The sequence below is a fragment of the Gorilla gorilla genome, chromosome 5 (assembly GCF_029281585.2).
Source record: "Gorilla gorilla gorilla isolate KB3781 chromosome 5, NHGRI_mGorGor1-v2.1_pri, whole genome shotgun sequence".
NCBI lineage: Eukaryota > Metazoa > Chordata > Mammalia > Primates > Hominidae > Gorilla > Gorilla gorilla.
This window is the reverse complement of record NC_073229.2, coordinates 114,052,788-114,069,759: the sequence shown is the minus strand read 5'-3', so window position 1 is coordinate 114,069,759 and position 16,972 is coordinate 114,052,788. Positions and strand designations below refer to the sequence as shown.

The following is a 16,972-nucleotide window of genomic DNA, read 5'->3' as shown; positions in this document are numbered from 1 at the left end:
GGCGGATCACCTGAGGTCAGGAGTTTGAGACCAGTCTGGCCAACATGGTGAAACCCCATCTGTACTAAAAATACAAAAATTAGCCTGGTGTGGTGGCACCTGTAATCCCAGCTACTTGGGAGGCTGAGGCAGGAGAATCGCTTGAACCAGGAGGCACAGGTTGCAGTGAGTCAAGATCATGCCATTGCACTCCAGCCTGGGCGACAAGAGTGAGACTCTGTCTCAAAAAAAAAAAAAAAAGAAAAAAAATTAGCTGAGAGTGGCAATGTGCACCTGTAGTCCTAGCTACGCAAGAGGCTGAGGTGGGAGGATCACTTGAGCCCAGGAGGTCAAAACTGCTGTGATCCATGATCATGCCACTGCACTCCAGCCAGGCAACAGAGTGAGACACTGTCTCTAAAAAAATAAAAATAAAAACAAGATGCATTATATGTTATCTGTAAAAAACCAACTTTGGCCGGGCACGGTGGCTCACGCCTGTAATCTCAGCACTTTGGGAGGCCGAGACGGGCGGATCACGAGGTCAGGAGATCGAGACCACGGTGAAACCCCGTCTCTACTAAAAATACAAAAAATTAGCCAGGCGCGGTGGCGGGCGCCTATAGTCCCAGCTACTCGGGAGGCTGAGGCAGGAGAATGGCGTGAGCCCGGGAGGCGGAGCTTGCAGTGAGCCGAGATTGCGCCACTGCACTCCAGCCTGGGCGACAGAGCGAGACTCCGTCTCAAAAAAAAAAGAAAGAAAAAGAAACCAACTTTAAATATAAAGGTATATATAAAGTAAAAGTAAAGAAATGAAGAAAGATATATGATGCTCACACTAATCAAAAGAAGGCAGGAGGAGCTATATTAATTTCAGACAGAAGACTACAGGAAAGTTATCAGGGATAAAGAGGGGCAATGCAAATGATAAAGGGGTGAATACTCTGAGAAAAAACAATCCTTAATGTGTATGTACCTAACAACAGAAGATCAGAATATGTGAGGCAAAAACTGCTAGAACTGCAAGGAGAAATAAATGAATCCACTATTATAGTTGGAGACCCTAGCTTCATTCTACCAGAAATGGACAGATCCAGCAGACAGAAAAGCCAAAAGGACATAGTTGAACTCAACAGCACCATCAATTAACTGGATATAATTGACATCTAAAGCTGATGGGAGGATTGCTTGAGGCCAAAAGTTTAAGACCAATTTGGTCATCATAGTGAGACCACATCTCTATAAAATGTAAAATAATTTATTAACAAATTAAGGCCGAGCTCGGTGGCTCATGCCTGTAATCCCAGCACTTTGGGAGGCTGAGGCGGGCGGATCACAAGGTCAGGAAGCCGAGACCATCCTGGCTAACACGGTGAAACCCCGTCTCTACTAAAAATACAAAAAAATTAGCCGGGCGTGGCAGTGTGTGCCAGTAGTCCCAGCTACTCGTGAGGCTGAGGGAGGAGAATGGCGTGAACCCGAGAGGCAGAGCTTGCAGTGAGCCAAGATCACGCCACTGCACTCCAGCCTGGGCAACAGAGCGAGACTCCATCTCAAAAAAAAAAAATTAAAAAAGAAAAAAATTGACATCTATTGGCTACTTCATCTAGTAACAACAGAATACACATTCTTCTCAAGCTCACATGAAACACTTACCACGATAGACCACATTCTAGGTTGTGGTCTTCTCTCTTTTAAATTTTTAAAAATAGAAATCATACAATGTCTGTTTTCAGATCACAATGGAGTTAAACTAGAAATTAATAACAGCTGGGGCCAGGTGCAGTGGTTCACACCTGTAATCCCAGCACTTTGGGAGGCCAAGGCCGGAGGGTTGCTTTAAGCCAGGAGTTCAATACCAGCCTAGGCTACAAACTGACATCCCAGCTCTACAAAAAAATTTAAAAATAAGCCAAGCATGATGGTGCACACCCATAGTCCCAGCTACTGAGGAGGCTGAGGTGAGAGAATCACTTGAGCCCAGAAGTTTGAGGCCGCAGTGAGCTAGGTGACAAGCGAGAGACCGTGTCTCTTAAAAAAAAAAAAAAAGAAAAAAGAAAGATAGCTGGAAAATTCTAAAATACTTGGAGATTAAACTACACATTTATAAATAACACATAGGTCAAGGAGGAAATCTTGGAAAAAAACATATTTTCAACTGAACAAAAATGATAACACAACTTATCAAAATTTGTGAGATACAGCAAAAGCAGTGCTTAGGGAGAAATTTATAGCATTGAATGTATAATTAGAAAAGAAGAAAGATCTAGGCTGGGCATGGTGGCTCATGCCTGTAATCCCAGTACTTTGGGAGACAGAGGCGGGAGGATCACCTGAGGTCAGGAGTTCAAGACCAGACTGGCCAACATGGTGAAATGCCGTCTCTACTAAAAATACAAAAATTAGCTAGGCGTGGTGGCGAGAACCTGTAATCCTAGCTATTAGGGAGGCTGAGACAGGAGAATCACTTGAACCCAGGAGGCAGAGGCTGCAGTGAGCTGAGATCGTGCCATTGCACTCCAGCCTGGGCAACAAAGCGAAACTCTGTCTCAAAAAAAGAGAAAAAGAAAACAAGAAAGATCTAAAATCATTTATCTACTTTTAGGAGACTAAAAAAATAATTAAATCCAAGGGAAGCAGAAACAAAGCAATAATGAAAATTAGAGCAGAGATGAATGAAATTGAAATAGGAAATTAATAGGGAACATCAACAAAACCAAAATCTACCTCTTTGAAAACATCAATAAAGTGTGTAAGTCTCTAGCCAGGCTAATATCATTTGCATATTTGTCCCTCCCCAAATTGTAATCCCCAGTATTGGAGGTAGGGCCTGGTAGGAGGTATTTAGATCATGGGGGCAGATCCCTCATGAATGGCTTGGGCCATCCCCTCAGTAATAAGTGAGCTCTCACTCTGGGTTCCCATGAGATCAGGTTGTTTAAAAGTGTGTGGCACCTCCCCTCTCACTCCCTCGCTCCTGCTTTCACCATGTGACATGCCTGCTCCCCCTTCCTTTCCACCATGATTATAAGTTTCCTGAGGCCTCCCTAGCAACTGAGCAGATGCCAGAACCATGCTTTCTATAATGCCTGCAGAACGCTGAGCCAATTAAACCTCTTTTCTTTATAAATTACTCAGTCTCAGGTATTTCTTTATAGCAATCCAAAAACAGCCTGATATACAGGTTAACTAAGAAAAAAAGAGAGAAGAAACAAGTTACTAATATCACAAATGAAAGAGAGAACATCAGTACAGATCCCACCAACATTAAAAGAATAATAAAGGAATATTATGGACAACGCTATGCCCACAGATTTGATAACCTAGAATGTACCAATTCCTAGAAAAGACACAATCTGCCAAAACTCACACAAGAAGATATAGACCATATGAATAGGCTTATATCTATTAAAGAAACTGAATCAATAATTATCAACCTTCCAAAACACTAGATCCAAATGTGTTCAATGGTGAGTCTAACAGACACTTATGAAAAAAATTGTATCAATTCTCTACCATCTCTTCCAAAAGATAGAAGCAGAAAGAGTACTTCCTAACTCATTCTACGAGACCAGCATTACCCTAATACCAAAACCAAAGACATGCAAGAAAAGAAAACTACAGACCAATATCTCTCATGAACATAAATGTAAAAATCCTCAAAAAAATTATCAAATCAAATCCAACAATGTATAAAAAGAATTATAGGCCAAGTATAGTGGCTCACATCTGTAATCCCAGCACTTTGAGATGCTGAGGCAGGTGGATCGCTTGAGCCAAGGAGTTCAAGACCAGCCTGGGGAACATGATGAAACCGTGTCTCTACCAAAAAATGCAAAACTTAGTTGGGTGTGATGGTGTGTGCCTGTAGCCACAGCTACTCAGGAGACGGAGGTGGGAGGACCACTTGAGCCCAGGAGGCAGAAGCTGCAGTGACCTGAGATCATGCCACTGCACTCCAGCCTGGGTAACAGAGTGAGACCCTGTCTCCAAAAAATAAAAATAAAGGGCCGGGCACGGTGGCTCAAGCCTGTAATCCCAGCACTTTGGGAGGCCAAGGCGGGCAGATCACGAGATCAGGAGATCAAGACCATCCTGGCTAACATGGTGAAACCCCATCTCTAATAAAAATACAAAAAAATTAGCCGGGCGTGGTGGCGGGCACCTGTGGTCCCAGCTACTCGGGAGGCTGAGGCAGGAGAACAGCGTGAACCCGGGAGGCAGGGCTTGCAGTGAGCCGAGATGGCTGCCACTGCAATCCAGCCTGGGCGTGACAGGGCGAGACTCCGTCTCAAAAAATAAATAAATAAATAAATAAATAATAAAAATAAAGAATTATACACCATGACCAAGTGGGATTTATCCCAGGTGTGCCATGCTGGGTCAACATTCAAAAATCAGGCTGGGTGTGGTGGCTCACGCCTGTAATCCCAGCACTTTGGGAGGCGGAGGCAGGTGGATCACTTGAGGCCAAGAATTCGAGACCAGTCTGGATCACTTGAGGCCAAGAATTCGAGACCAGTCTGGCCAGCGTGGTGAAACCCCATCTCTACTAAAAATACAAAAATTAGCTGGGCATGGTGGCACATGCCTGTAATCCCAGCTACCTGGGAGGCTGAGGCATGAGAATCACTTGAGCCTGGGAGGCAGAGATTGCAGTGAGCCAAGATTGCATCTCTGCACTCCAGCCAGGGTGGCAAAGTGAGACTCTGCCTCAAAAATAAAAAAAAAATCAAAATCAATTAATGTAATCTGTCACATCAACAGGCTATCAAAGAAAAATCACATCCCATATCAGTAGATGCAGAAAAAGCACTTGACAAAATCCAACACCCATTGTGATTAAAAACTCTTAGAAAACTAAAAGGGGAACTTACTCAACTTGATAAAGAACCTCTACAAAAAAATCTATAGCTGACGTTGTATGTACTGGTAAGAAACTTGAATCTTTCTCTCTATAACCAGGAACAAAGAGAAGGATATACCCTCTTACAACTGCTTTTCAAAATTGTACTGGAAGTCCTAGATAATGCACTAAGACAAGACAAGACGAGATAAGACAAAAAAGTAAAGAAAGGGTATATGGATTGGGAAGGAAGAAATGACTGTCTTTGTTCCCGGAAATTATGGTTGTCTACACAGAAAAATCTGAAAAAACTGCCCTGGCGTGGTGACTCACGCCTGTAATCCTAGCACTTTGGGAGGTCAAGACAGGTGGATCACCTGAAGTCAGGAGTTTGAGACCAGCCTGGACAACATGGTGAAACCCTGTCTCTACTAAAAATACAAAAATTAGCCGAGCCTGGTGGCGCGTGCCTGTAATCCCAGCTACTTGGGAGGCTGAGGCAGGAGAATCGCTTAGAATCTAGGAGGCAGAGGTTGCAGTGAGCTGAGATCGCCCCACTGTACTCTAGCCTGGGTGACAAAGCGAGACTCTGTCTCAAAGAAAAAAAGAAAGAAAAGAAAAATCTGAAAAAGTTGACAGAAAATACTCCTGGAGTATTTATAGTATTTATATCCTGGATTTCAAGATATAAGGCTAATGTGCAAAAGTCTATGACTTTCCTATATACCAGCAATGAATAAGTAAAATGTGAAATTAAAAACATATTACCAGTCAGGCTCGGTGGCTCACGCCAGTGATCCCAACACTTTGAGGCGGGTGGATCGCCTGAAGTCAGGATTTCGAGACCAGCCTGGCCAGCATAGTGAAATCCTGACTCTACTAAAAATACAAAAATTAGCCCGGCGTGGTGACAGGCACCTGTAATCCCAGCTACTCGGGAAGCTGAGGCAGGAGAATTGCTTGAACCCAGGAGGTGGAGGTTGCAGTGAGCCAAGATCATGCCATTGCACTCCAGCCTGGGGCAACAGAGTGAGACTCCATCTCAAAAAAAAATTATATATATATATATATATATATATATATATATATATATATATTATACACACACACACACACACACACACAAAGAATACTTAAAACTCAACAATAAGATAACTTACCAAGGAAGATATAGATGGCAAGTAAGCATAGGAAATATGTTCAACAACATAGGTCATTAGGGAATTGCAAATTAAAACAATATACTAGCTGGGCGCAGTGGCTCACGCCTGCTGTAATCCCAGCACTTTGGGAGGCCAAGGTGGGCGGTTCACTTGAGGTCAGGAGTTTGAAACAAGATACCACTACACACCTATTAAATGGCCAAAATCCAAAACAATGACAATAGCAAGAGTATGAAACAACAGGAACTCTCATTCATTGCTGGTGGGAATAAAAAAATGGTACAGCAACTTTGGAAGACAGTTTGGCAGTTTTTTTAGGAAACAAAGCTTACTCTTACCATATGATCCAGCAATTACGCTTTTTGGTATTTACCCACATTAATTGAAAATTACATTCATATAAAAACCTGCACATGGATGTTTACAGCAGCTATATTCATAATTGCTAAAACTTGGAAGCAACCAAGATGTCCTTCAGAAGGTAAATGGGTAAATAAACTGTGGTACATCCAGATAAAAGAATATTATTCAGTGATAAAAAGAAATGAGCTATCAAGCCATGGAAAGACATGGAGGAAATCTAAATGGATATTACTAAGCATAAGAGGCCAATGTGAAAAAACTACATATTGTATGATCCAATTGTATGACATTCTGGAAAAGGCAAGGCGTTAGATTCAGTAAAAGATCAGTGGTTGCCAGGGCTTGAGGGAGGAAGGGATGAATAGGGGAAGCACAGAGGGTTTTTAAGACAGTGAAACTCCTCTGTATGATACTATACTGGTAAATCCATGTCATTATACGTTTGTCCAGACCCATAGAATGTACCACACCAAGGGTGAATCCTAATGTAAATATGGGCTTTGGGTGATAATGATGTGTCAGTGTAGGTTCAACAGTTGTAGCAAACGTACCACTCTGATAATAGGATGTCAATAGTTGGGGAGGTTCACACATGTAGGGGAACAGTGGGTGTATGAGCACTCTCTGTATTTTCCATTCAACTTCACTGTGAACTGCTCTAAAAAATAAAGTTGATAACCCTCTGTACAGTGACTCCATGGCTCTCAGCAGCCTTGAGTGGCGCCATCCCACCTGGCTCCCTCTGTTGTTATCTACTGTTTCCTTTTCTCTCCTGTCCTTGTATCTAAGTCAGGAAATAAGAGTGTCAAATCCCATTATGTCTCTAATTTGACAACAGGATTGGATGTTGTGTTTTGTGGAGGTTTTTGTTTATATTGTTCCTAAGGTATGAAAAATAAAGGGGAAAACGTTGAATTGGAAGAAAACAAAATGCTGTAACATTCAAAGAGTAAATCAGGCCTGATTAGACGTTCATGTCTTGTATTTATAAGAGGTTAGTGGCCAGGCGCGGTGGCTCACACCTGTAATCCCAGCACTTTGGGAGGCCAAGGCGGGCGGATCACAAGTTCAAGAGATCGAGCCCATCCTGGCCAATATGGTGAAACCCTGTCTCTACTAAAAATACAAAAATTAGCTGGGCGTGGTAGTGCGTGCCTGTAGTCCCAGCTATTTGGAAGGCTGAGGCAGACTTGCTTGAACCCAGGAGGCGGAGGTTGCAGTGAGCTGAGATCACGCCACTGCACTCCAGCCTGAGGACAGAGTGAGACTGTGTCTCAAAAAAAAAAAAAAAAAAAGTTAGTGATGCATTTTCTCAGTGCAAATTATTTTTTACTCCTACTTATATTTATGAATACAATATAGTCCATACAGAAAAGAAAAGAGACAGCCCATCAGTTTCATCATCTTCACTCCAGGATTCCAAGCTTGGCTGGCCTCTCCCAAAAGATAAATTGAAGGATTAAGAAAATCTATCTCGGCTGGGTGCGGTGGCTCACGCCTGTAATCCCAGCACTTTGGGAGGCCAAGGCGGGCGGATCACGAGGTCAGCAGATGGAGACCATACTGGCTAACACGGTGAAACCCCGTCTCTACTAAAAATACAAAAAAAATAGCGGAGCATGGTGGCGGGTGCCTGTAGTCCCAGCTACTCGGGAGGCTTAGGCAGGAGAATGGCGTGAACCCAGGAGACAGAGCTTGCAGTGAGCCGAGATCGTGCCACTGCACTCCAGTCTGGGCGACAGAGCAAGACTCCGTCTCAAAAAAAAAAAGAAAAAAGAAAAGAAAAAAGAAAATCTATCTCACCTAAAAACTGCCATATCTCCCTCAACAGTCTGCCAGTAAAAGGCTTCTCTTGCATGTAAGGTACAAGAAAAAGAAAATGATGAAAATTGTATTGTTGACTTTGCAAATGCAGATAAGAAGCAGTGGATGGTCTGAATGCAGTGAGTTATCCCAACTGATTGTTCACAGTCAGTTACAGATTGAACTCCTTGTTCTACTCTTTCCCCCCTTCTTACTACTGCACTTAACAGGAAGGAAGGAAGGAAGGAAGGAAGGAAGGAAGGAAGGAAGGGAGGGAGGGAGGAGGGAAGGGAGGGAGGGAAAGAGAAAGAAAGAAAGAAAAGAAAAGGAAAGGAAAGAAAAGAAAAGAAAAGAAAAGAATTTTCTCGTTGCCCAGGCTGGAGTGCAATGGTGCAATCTCGGCTCACCGCAACCACTGCCTCCTGGGTTCAAGCGATTCTCCTGCCTCAGTCTCCCCAGTAGCTGGGATTGCAGGCATGCACCACCACACCTGGGTAATTTTGTATTTTTAGTAGAGACAGGGTTTCTCCATGTTGGTCAGGCCAGTCTCCAACTCCCGACCTCAGGTGATCCACCCGCCTCGGCCTCCCACAGTGCTGAGATTACAGGCGTGAGCCACCACACTTGTCCGAAAGAAAGGAAATTTTTTAAAAAAGAAGTAGCTGCCACTGGCCAAATAATTCTATTTTATTTATTTATTTTTATTTTTTAGAGACAGGGTCTCAGTCTGTAGCCCAAGCTGGAGTGCAGTGGCATGATCATGGCTCACTGCAGCCTCAACCTTCCAGGCTCAAGTGATCCTCCCAAGTAGCTGGGACTACAGGCATGCATCACCACACCTGGCTAATCTTTGTATTTTTTTTGAGAAACAGGGTTTCATCATGTTGCCCCGGCTGGTCTTGAAGTCTTGAGCTCAAGTGATTCACCTGCCTCGACCTCCCAAAGTACTGGGATTACAGGCATGAGCCACCATGCCTGGCCTCAAGTTATTCTAAAACAGTGGTTCTTAACCCTGGCTGCACATTGCACTCACCATGGGAGATTGAAAAATATTCATGCATGCATCCCACCCACAGAGATTCTGGTTTAATTAGAATTGGATGGCTCCCGGGCATGATGGCTTTTAAGCCTCCCAGATGACTGTAATGTATGGCAAGGGTTAAGAACCCTGCTCTAGTTTGGCATAGGTTTCTAAGCACCCATGCATTGATCCTAAACAGTCTCCTAAATAAATGGCTGGTCACTGACAAGAAATGAATATCAGTTTGAGAGAAGTATTTTAGTAAAAATCCAAGTAGGTTGATTTGCACTCATGGTATGTCTGTAGTACAGTAACATCAGTATCTAAACCCACAGGAGATGTAAAACTAGGGTAGAGGGATTCAGTCATTATCAACACAAAAAGCGGAACAAAGGAAGAAACAAGCAGGTGAGCTCAACTCAGAAGCTCTCCCACCAACCTTGGGGGAATTTTCTTTTTAATGGAAACAGTTGACTATTGGGAGCAGTGAGTAATCAAGTGTCGTCCTTCGTTCCAGAATTGAGAAGAATCCACAGTAAATATCCATTTCATGTTTATAATGGGTAAGAAATGCTTAATCCCACAGTGATTTTTCAGAGAACAAAATTAAAATCAATACAATATTGATTCTTGTCTTTGTAAAATATATCACCAAATATTTGTATATGATTTTGAAATGTCAAAAGTATTAAAAGAATGAAGTACACACTCCTTTTTTAGTGAGATGAGGGCAACTCAAGTTACAAATGATCCCTCCTCTGGACCGTTTTACACACTGTGACAGAAGGACTTTCTAAACTGCAACTCTGATCCAGTCCCTCCTCTGCTCCACATCCTCCGTCAGTTCTCTATGGCTTCCCTACAGGGCCTCCATGCCCACTTCTCCAGCCTTCCCTCCCTCTGCGCCCTCCTACCACCCTGTGCTCCAGCCACACACAGCTCCTCAGACAGCACTGCTGTGTCTCACTCTTAGGCTTTATCTGCACTGCTCCCTCTACCAGGACAGCTTCTTTCATGTGCCCCAGTCCTTCCGGTTTTGGAAAAACTTGCCACATCTTTCAAGATTCAGTTCAAGGTAACTTCAACTATGAACTTTTCCTGACCCATCCATATGACCACTCCCTCCTTTGCTCACTCATTCCCACTAACGTGACGCCTTACACTTGATATATTTACATTTTACCTGCCTAAATTTTACTCCTACATCCTGAGTCCTTTGATGTCAGAGACTGTATTTTATCCATTTACATGCCCAGCACTTATAAGAGCGATTGATATAATAAGTTTTTTCTAAGTCTATTTTATGAATTGAATTTAACTGAATGTATCGAATGAATAATTTTATCTCTCCATAAATAATCTCCCTCTCCATCTGCCTCTCTGTCAACACAAACATACATACACACCCCAGGAAGGAAGAAAGGAAAAAGAAAGCATCCAGAATGGAACAGCTCTTGTGATAGTTCCATGATCGGCAGGGCTGTCTGTCTTACCATTGATGTTCTGTGCCCAGTGACTGAAGGCAGAGGTGAGGGGCTGTTTTCCCAGTGAGGAAAATCCAAGCAAGAGCTATTCCGAGAACCAGAGCTTCCTGAGTCACTGTGCAGATGTCGCTTTTCAGACAACAATCTGGACAGAAAGCTGGCCTTGTGACTGCCTGGGCGAGATCTGTCTATCCAGACCCCACTCTCTCTCATGCTGCCTTCACTGTCTCTGCAGTGACTATGAAGATCTGTGAGAGGCTCACCTGAGGGTTCTGGGTCCTGGGACTGCTCCCAGGTTCCTATTGCAAAGGATGGACAGTTTCTAGGAGCCGTAGTTGTACCTAGCCAGGACTGAGACATTGTAGTATTCTGCAGGCCAAATGAGGAATGGTCTGATTGCTGTCCCAGGTGCTGATTTCCAGCACTGCCAGCCCAGGGACACGGGCTGTGAACATGGAGCTGTCCGCTATGCTGATCCTTCTCAGACCAGTCCTTTTTCCCATTGGAAGGGTCTACTTCAAGTTGCCTTGGCTGTGGGATTTGCCACATGGTTTTAGACTTTGGCACATTAACTCGAATGACTTGCTGTTGATTGTTAGCTTGAAGTGGAGAGATTCTTTCAGGCAACGAAGAGCAAATCATACACTGCTGGGCCACCGAATATTTCTTCAAATGGAATGGAGGGCCTGTTTCATCCTCAATGCCCTCACTGCTGGATTTCTTATAAAGTGTCCTCATAATTTTTCTGATGCCTAGATGAAATATTTCCAGTATATTGAGTAACAAGGAAATGGCTGCGATGCTGTGCATAAAAAGCATGAAAATTGTCTTCTCAGTGGGCCTGGATACAAAGCAATCCACTGCATTGGGGCAAGGAGGTTGAGTGCATTTGTAAAGGGGGTGCATTTGAAACCCATAGAGAATATATTGGCCTATCATGAATCCTACTTCCAGCACAGATCTGGTCAAGATGTGTAAGACATAAGTACGCAGCAGACATCCTTTCAGAGGGACTTTATGGATCCTCTTCTGCTCCTCTAACCTCCTCAGTTCCCTATCTATTCTTTGCTGCTCCTCCAAGTCAAGCTCTGGATTCTCCATCTGGGCTCTAAGGTGTGACTTTTTCCTCTGCCTGTCTTTCTCAAAGGCCCTGAGCCTATAAAGTGCATGGCCCATATAGACCAAAGAAGGAGAAGACACAAAGATGATCTGTAAAACCCAGAACCTGATCAAAGAGATAGGGAATGCATCATCATAACAGATATTGTTGCAACCTGGCTGCCGGGTGTTGCAGGCAAATGCTGACTGTTCATCATCCCAGACATCCTCAGCAGCCACACGAAGTACCAGCATTCGGAAGATGAAGAGGATGGTCAGCCAGATTTTCCCCACTATGGTTGAGTGGGAGTGAACTTCCTCTAGGATGCCACCCAATAAGTTCCAGTCCCCCATGGTTAAAGACTAATGTCTGAAATATACAGAAAACACTGAGGTTAATAGCACCCATGGTGGTAATATATAGACACAAGCTCAAAAATACAGCAGGTTCTTTTGTATGTCAGCAAAACTATGAAGGATCTTCCAGCCCTAATATTTATAGCCCATGCTTAAAATAGGACATTTCCAAATATATTAATTTTTGAAAAAACACTAAAGACCCTTCACAATTTCAGCAGTTTACTTCTTCCTATTCTCTTTTACTCTCCCCTACAAAGCTGCCTGTTATTCTAGTATACAAATAGGTCTCCATATTTTTACAATTCATCCTAATTGCACAATTGTATTCATTTTTCTATCCACATGAGATACTCTACTTACCATACATCTGACATGATCGTAAAGGAGTCTCAATTCCTCAGGAAGTGTTCCCTACCCATCCCAAGTTGTAGTTATTTTTCCCTTTCCTGAATCCTCACAACACTATTATTAATATTATTCACCTGGGACTGTGACTAAATGAGTTTTGTGATGGTTGTGTTCCCCTTCCTGGAAAGGTACACCCCTTGCAGATAGAGACTCTTTCTAAAGCATGTTGGTCATCGCACACAGAAGGCGTCAATATATAATAGTCAATGGAATTGTCTTTTCACTTTAAAATTCTGTTCCTTGACCCTATCACCAAAATAACCATCAATAGGCAAAATAAAGTAGATCCTCATAATATATTATCCAGGGCTTTCACTGCAAGACAAAGTATAGGTAAAGAAAATACAAATCAGTCAAACCCTCAGGAACTGGCTCATATCAGGGTAGCAGTAAAAATTAGGCAGACACAGAAACAATACCAGCAATAACACATAATTACATCCATTAAGCCACATCTGGAACATCATGTTTTCATGGAATTTTTGCTAACTTAGAAGAAAAGTGAATATAAACTGCTTCTCTAGCAAGCTTAGGATCTGGGAAACAATCCAGGTATAGCTGACATGAACAGGTTACTTGGTTTATCCTGAAAAACTAATGTTTTTCAAGGTTCAATAAGGTTAAAATACTTAGTAGGTTAAAGCTTTCTAAGATATGGAAGACTTCCAGATAAGAAAGATACAGAGGAAAAATAGGAAAGCATTATTAAGTTAAAATAGATAATGAGGCTGGACGTGGTGGCTCATGCCTGTAATCCTAGCACTTTGGGAGGCTGAGGTGGGTGGATCACCTGAGGTCAGGAGGTCGAGATCAGCCTGGCCAACATGGTGAAATCCCGTCTCTACTAAAAATAGAAAAATTAGCCGGTGTGGTGGCACGCGCCTGTAATCCCAGCTACTCGGGAGGCTGAGGCAGGAGAATCACTTGAACCCAGAGGGCAGAGATTGCAGTGAGCCGAGATCACGCCACTTCACTCCAGCCTGGGCAAAAGAGTGAAACTCTGTTTCAAAAAAAAAAAAGATAATGAAACAATTCTCTCCTTCCATAATTCATTCATTCAGTAGTATTTGCTAACATCTTGCTATTGGCTGGACGCAGTGGCTCACGCCTGTAATCCCAACACTTTGGGAGGCTGAGGCGGGCAGATCACGAGGTCAGGAGATTGAACACAGCCTGGCCAACATAGTGAAACCCCGTCTATACTAAAAATACCAAAATTAGCCAGGTGTGGTGCTGTGCGCCTATAATCCCAGCTACTCAGGAGGCTGAAGCAGGAGAATCGCTTGAACCTGGGAGGCGGAGGTTGCACTGAGCTAAGGTCATGCCACTGTACTCCAGCCTAGGCAATAGAGCAAGACTCTGCCTCAAAAAAATAAATAAAATAAAATAAAATAAATCAAACCTTGCTATCGCTTAGGCATTGTGCTAGATGCCAGGAATTCAATAACAAAATATATTTGGTCCCAGACCTCACATTACTTGATCACTAAGGACTCCCACTAACCTATAAAATGAATCAATACTGATAACACAAAAATGAATATCAACCAAAAAAAAAAGAGAGAAAAACCTGGAATTCTTAGATTTTTTTCCAACTTATCTCCAAACACAACAATTGATTCCAGATGGAACATAATATTAATTGTAAAAAAGTAAGCCATAAAAGTATTAAAATAAATTATAAAAGAATATGTTTTGTAATCTTGAAGTAGAAGGCTTTTTAAGCACATTAGTGCCAGAAATTATAATTAGAAAAAAATCCAGATTCTAGCTGGGCATGGTGGCTCACTCCTGTAATCCCAGAACTTTGGGAGGTGGAGGCAGGAGGACTGCTTGAGCCCAGGAGTTGCAGACCAGGCTGGGAAATATAGTGAGGCCCCTGTCTCTACAAAAAATAAATGTAAAAAGTTAGCCAGGCACGATGGTGAGTGCCTATAGTCCTAGCTACTAGGGAGGCTGATGTGGGAGGATCACTTGAGCACTTGAGGCTGCGGGGAGCCATAATGACACTACTGCACTCCAGCCTGGGTGACAGAGTGAGACCCTTCCTCAAAAAAAAAAAAAAGAAAAAGAAAATACAGATTCTACCAGCAAAACTGAATGGCAAAGGTGGAGCTGTCCAGAAGGCATCTGGGTCTAGAGAACAACAACAACAAAAATGGTACAAACAGGAGATAAACATTTATGAATTATCATTGAATAAGTAGAGAAGATCACTCAGAGACAAAAAGAAAAAGTTAGACAATGACAGAACCCTGAGACTAATATAGAGGAAGAAAGAGTGAAGGGGTGGGTTGCCCCTCCACACCTGTGGGTGTTTCTCGTTAGGTGGAACGAGAGACTTGGAAAAGAAAGAGACACAGAGACAAAGTATAGAGAAAGAAAAAGGGGCCCAGGGGACCGGCGTTCAGCATACGGAGGATCCACGCCGGCACCGGCCTCTGAGTTCCCTTAGTATTTATTGATCATTATCGGGCATGGCAGGATAATAGGTTAATAGTGGAGAGAAGGTCAGAAGGTAAACACGTGAACAAATGTCTCTGCATCATAAACAAGGTAAAGAAAAAAGTGCTGTGCTTTTGATGTGCATATACATAAACATCTTAATGCCTTAAAGAGCAGTATTGCTGTCAGCATGTCCCACCTCCAGCCCTAAGGCGGTTTTCCCCTATCTCAGTAGATACAATCGGCTTTACACTGAGACATCCCATTGCCCAGGGACGAGCAGGAGACAGAAGCCTTCCTCTTATCTCAACTGCAAAGAGGCGTTCCTTCCTCTTTTACTAATCCTCCTCAGCACAGACCCTTTACAGGTGTCGGGCTAGGGGACAGTCAGGTCTTTCCCTTCCCACGAGGCCATATTTCAGACTATCACATGGGGAGAAACCTTGGACAATACCTGGCTTTCCTCGGCAGAGGTCCTTGAGGCCTTCTGAAGTGTTTTGTGTCTCTGGGTACTTGAGATTAGGGAGTGGTGATGACTCTTAACAAGCATGCTGCCTTCAAGCATTTGTTTAACAAAGCACACCCTGCACAGCCCTTAATCCATTTAACCCTGAGTTGACACAGCACATGTTTTAGGGAGCACAGGGTTGGGGGTAGGGTTACAGATTAACAGCATCTCAAGGCAGAAGAATTTTTCTTAGTACAGAACAAAATGGAGTCTCTTATGTCTATTTCTTTCTACACAGACACAGTAACAATCTGATCTCTTTCTTTTCCCCACAAAAGAATCTACAAATAAATATGAGAAATGGCCAAGGAGAAAGAGGAGGAAAATCATGAGGGTGTTGTCTCTGAAACCAAAGCCCAAAGCCAGAGTTTCAAGAAGGGGAATAGTTGACAATGCCAAATACACACACACACACACACACACCACTATATAAATTAATTTAATTTAATGGTGATATACCATGCTCAGGGATTGAAAATTGCAATATAGGTAAAGATGTCAATTCTTCCCAAATTAATCCAAAGATTCAGTGTGGAATTGTAAATCACTCAGTAAAACAAAACTCTATAAATGTACATGTATATGTATGCATGTGTATATGAGACATATATGTATGTGATTTTATTGAGCATGGAGAAAAACATGCAGAAGGATACACACCAGGAATTTAATATAGGTTACCTGAGGTCTGTTGAAGGTGATGAGAGTGGACGGGAAGTTAAGGTGGAAAAAAGAGAGGCAAAAAAGAGAAAGGAAAGGAAAAAAGACTTCTAAGAAAGCATAAGTGATTTTTATCAAAAGTGTATGTTTATGTACATTTTTACCTGTATGTACGTATATAAATATAAATAATTTTTTAATGAAATTGAAAAAGTGGTAGATACCTCTCAGAATTTGGAAGAGGTATTAATGAGACTTTTATAATTTACTCTATATACTTGTGAATTGTTTGAGATTCAAAAATTAAGAATGCAGTCATTTATATTACTTGCAAATAAAAATTAGATATTAAAATGAGGACTCAGACCTCATTAACCAAAAGCAATAATTTACTAAGTTCTATCCTGTCTTAAAGTTTTGGTCTTTTCCCATAATTATTCTCTTAAAACTTTCTGGTCATTATTCTTTATTTTAAAAAGGGATTTCCTCTGCAGGTAGAGATCTGGAAAAAAAATAAAGGATTCCTTTAGCACTTAAAAACAACCTATAGCTTCTATTTTATATAAAAACCCTGAGGTGGGAAAGCTAACTCATGTCAATCTTATTCCTATTTGGCAGTACTAAACTATATAATACTTCTTTTTGCCACTAGCTCTTTAAAATGTGGAAATTATTATTTTTAAATAGCAAGGAAAGGAAAACTGAGCTTAGCCTATACGAAAAACAAAAATACAATCTTACATACTAGAATACAAGACATTTTGTCCTTTAGACAACTAGTCCATTTTCTAAAAATAAGTACTTTTTACCATTAAATGAATGTGGGTCTTAGAA

The 16,972-nt window shown here is 42.2% G+C and overlaps 1 protein-coding gene across 2 annotated transcripts in view; it reads right to left on the bottom strand.

The window, feature by feature from the left end:
- GJA10 (gap junction protein alpha 10) overlaps window positions 1-16,972 on the bottom strand; it is a 32,921-nt gene that overhangs the window by 14,568 nt on the left and 1,381 nt on the right. The window contains exon 2 of one of the 2 annotated variants that reach the window (XM_019028968.3): window positions 10,669-12,127. In XM_019028968.3, the coding sequence (XP_018884513.1) occupies window positions 10,669-12,111 (1,443 nt within the window). In that variant the 5' untranslated portion in view covers window positions 12,112-12,127. Of the gene's footprint in view, window positions 1-10,364; window positions 12,128-16,972 lie in introns of those variants that run through there. The other variant, XM_004044412.4, reaches the window with a different exon arrangement.